Here is a 2,597-nt window from a genome sequence, read left to right as displayed (position 1 = left end):
TGACTTCAGTGTGTTACTGTACTGACTGACTGACCCCAGGCCAGTGGCAGGTTGACTTCAGTGTGTTACTGTACTGACTGACTGACCTCAGGCCAGTGGCAGGTTGACTTCAGTGTGTTACTGTACAGACTGACTGACCTCAGGCCAGTGGCAGGTTGACTTCAGTGTGTTACTGTACTGACTGACTGACCCCAGGCCAGTGGCAGGTTGACTTCAGTGTGTTACTGTACTGACTGACTGACCCCAGGCCAGTATGTTACTGTACTGACTGACTGACCCCAGGCCAGTGGCAGGTTGACTTCAGTGTGTTACTGTACACAATATAAATGTTTGTCCGTTACATCGTACAGCCCTATTGGACGGCCACGACGTGTGGGCGACCATCAGCGAGGGGGCGGAGTCACCGCGCCACGAGATCCTTCACAACATCGACCCGCTGTACAACGCGGCGCGGGGCGGCTCCCTGGAGCGGGGCCACGGCATCTGGAACACCGCCGTGCAGGCCGCCATCCGCCACGGGGACTGGAAGCTGCTCACTGGTACGTGACGTCAGCGCCATTGCCGTTTTTGACACTACACACGCTTACCGCCATTGCCGTTGATTAATGGCAATTGCGCGTTTATAGTGCATTCGATCGATCAAGCCATAATGCTATACTTACGTTAGCCGGTTAGCTAGCAAACACACTCACTGACCGGTAAGTAATCAGTAAGAAGACGCGCAAACGCGGGAAGCGAACGCAGCTCGTAAATTGCAACAACCATTATAGAATAAATGACATACTTTTTTTCAGGTTTTATTTTTGTCTTTATTTTAAGTTTTCTACTGTGCGTGCATCTGGTGTCACAGACAGACAGACAGACAGTTCTGCCTGGGTTACATAGTAATCGCTCAGTGCATTCGCAATGATTACTGTAAATGGTTGAAATGGTCCTAACCTGTCCTAAATGGTAAATGGTCCTAACCTGTCCTAAATGGTAAATGGTCCTAACCTGTCCTAAATGGTAAATGGTCCTAACCTGTCCTAAATGGTCCTAAATGGTAAATGGTCCTAACCTGTCCTAAATGGTAAATGGTCCTAAGACCTAACCTGTCATAAATGGTAAATGGTCCTAACCTGTCCTAAATGGTAAATGGTCCTAACCTGTCCTAAATGGTAAATGGTCTACTATTCCGCCACACAGGAGACCCCGGCTACGGCGACTGGACCCCTCCCCAGACCCTCCCGGGGTTCCCGAGCTCCTGGTGGTCCCTGGAGCGCCACGCCCAGCGCTCCCCGCGCTCCCTCTGGCTGTTCAACCTGAGCGCCGACCCCTACGAGCGCCACGACCTCTCCGAGGACCGCCCCGACGTGGTCAAACACCTGCTGACCCGCCTGCTCTACTACAACCGCACCGCCGTGGCCGTCCGGTACCCCGCCGAGGACCCCCGCGCCCACCCCGCCCTCAACGGGGGGGCCTGGGGCCCCTGGCTGGGGGGGGAGGAGGGGGAGGGGGAGGAGGAGGGGGAGGGGGAGGGGGACCCCCCGCCACCACCCCGACGCAGGAAGGACAAGACCAAGGACGCCAAGAAGATGCTGGAGTTGAGCCAGAGCAAGGCTTTCTTCAGGAGACTGAACGCCAGGGTCATGTCCAACAGGATATGAACCTTATAAACCTTAACGCTTCTATATATACACACAGTACAGTTACAGTGTACTACAGTACATTAGACTGAATACCAGGGTCATGTCCAACAGGATATGAACCTTATAAACCTTAACACTGATATTATTATTATATAAGTTACAGTACTTTATAGACTGAATACCAGGGTATATATATATATACACACACAGTACAGTTACAGTGTACTACAGTACATTAGACTGAATACCAGGGTCATGTCCAACAGGATATGAACCTTATAAACCTTAACGCTGATATTATTATATAAGTTACAATACTTTATGGACTGAACGCCAGGGTCATGTCCAACAGGATATGAACCTTATAAACCTTAACACTGATATTATTATTATATAAGTTACAGTACTTTATAGACTGAATACCAGGGTATATATATATATACACACACAGTACAGTTACAGTGTACTGTAGTACATTAGACTACACCAGGGTCATGTCCAACAGGATATGAACCTTAACACTTTTTTTACCCATTTTTTTCACCCAGTGTAAATAATTATCTGTAATCCTGAGCGCTGCCAACCTGGGGAGAGAAACGGACTGACCTATACGGAGACAATCCGATCCAGATTGATCCACCTAATGAAAATAGACACATGACAGGTCAAGACAAACTTTGGTTTGTATAAGAATCACGTCAGAATTTATATTGATCTCCTACCTATACCCTAGGGGACACGGGGAGAACATGTGAGGGTACCTACCCTATAGGGGACACGGGGAGAACATGTGAGGGTACCTACCCTATAGGGGACACGGGGAGAACATGTGAGGGTACCTACCCTATAGGGGACACGGGGAGAACATGTGAGGGTACCTACCCTATAGGGGACACGGGGAGAACATGTGAGGGTACCTACCCTAGGGGACACGGGGAGAACATGTGAGGGTACCTACCCTATAGGGGA

General features: G+C 49.7%; 1 protein-coding gene across 1 annotated transcript in view; it reads left to right on the top strand.

Annotated features, from left to right (window-relative positions):
- The window catches only part of LOC310873868 (arylsulfatase I-like), a gene marked incomplete at its 5' end in the record, with an annotated part of 22,209 nt that extends 20,440 nt beyond the window's left edge, over positions 1 to 1,769 (top strand). The window contains 2 exons of the mRNA XM_083786423.1: positions 351 to 539; positions 1,186 to 1,769. Coding sequence (XP_083642549.1) covers positions 351 to 539; positions 1,186 to 1,646 — 650 coding nt within the window. The 3' untranslated portion in view covers positions 1,647 to 1,769. The remainder of the gene's footprint in view (positions 1 to 350; positions 540 to 1,185) is intronic.
- Positions 1,770 to 2,597: the final 828 nt, after the last annotated feature.

The sequence above is a fragment of the Protomyctophum parallelum genome (assembly GCF_964188405.1).
Source record: "Protomyctophum parallelum genome assembly, chromosome: 16".
Classification (NCBI taxonomy): Eukaryota; Metazoa; Chordata; class Actinopteri; order Myctophiformes; family Myctophidae; genus Protomyctophum; species Protomyctophum parallelum.
This window is presented reverse-complemented; position numbering and strand designations above follow the sequence as displayed.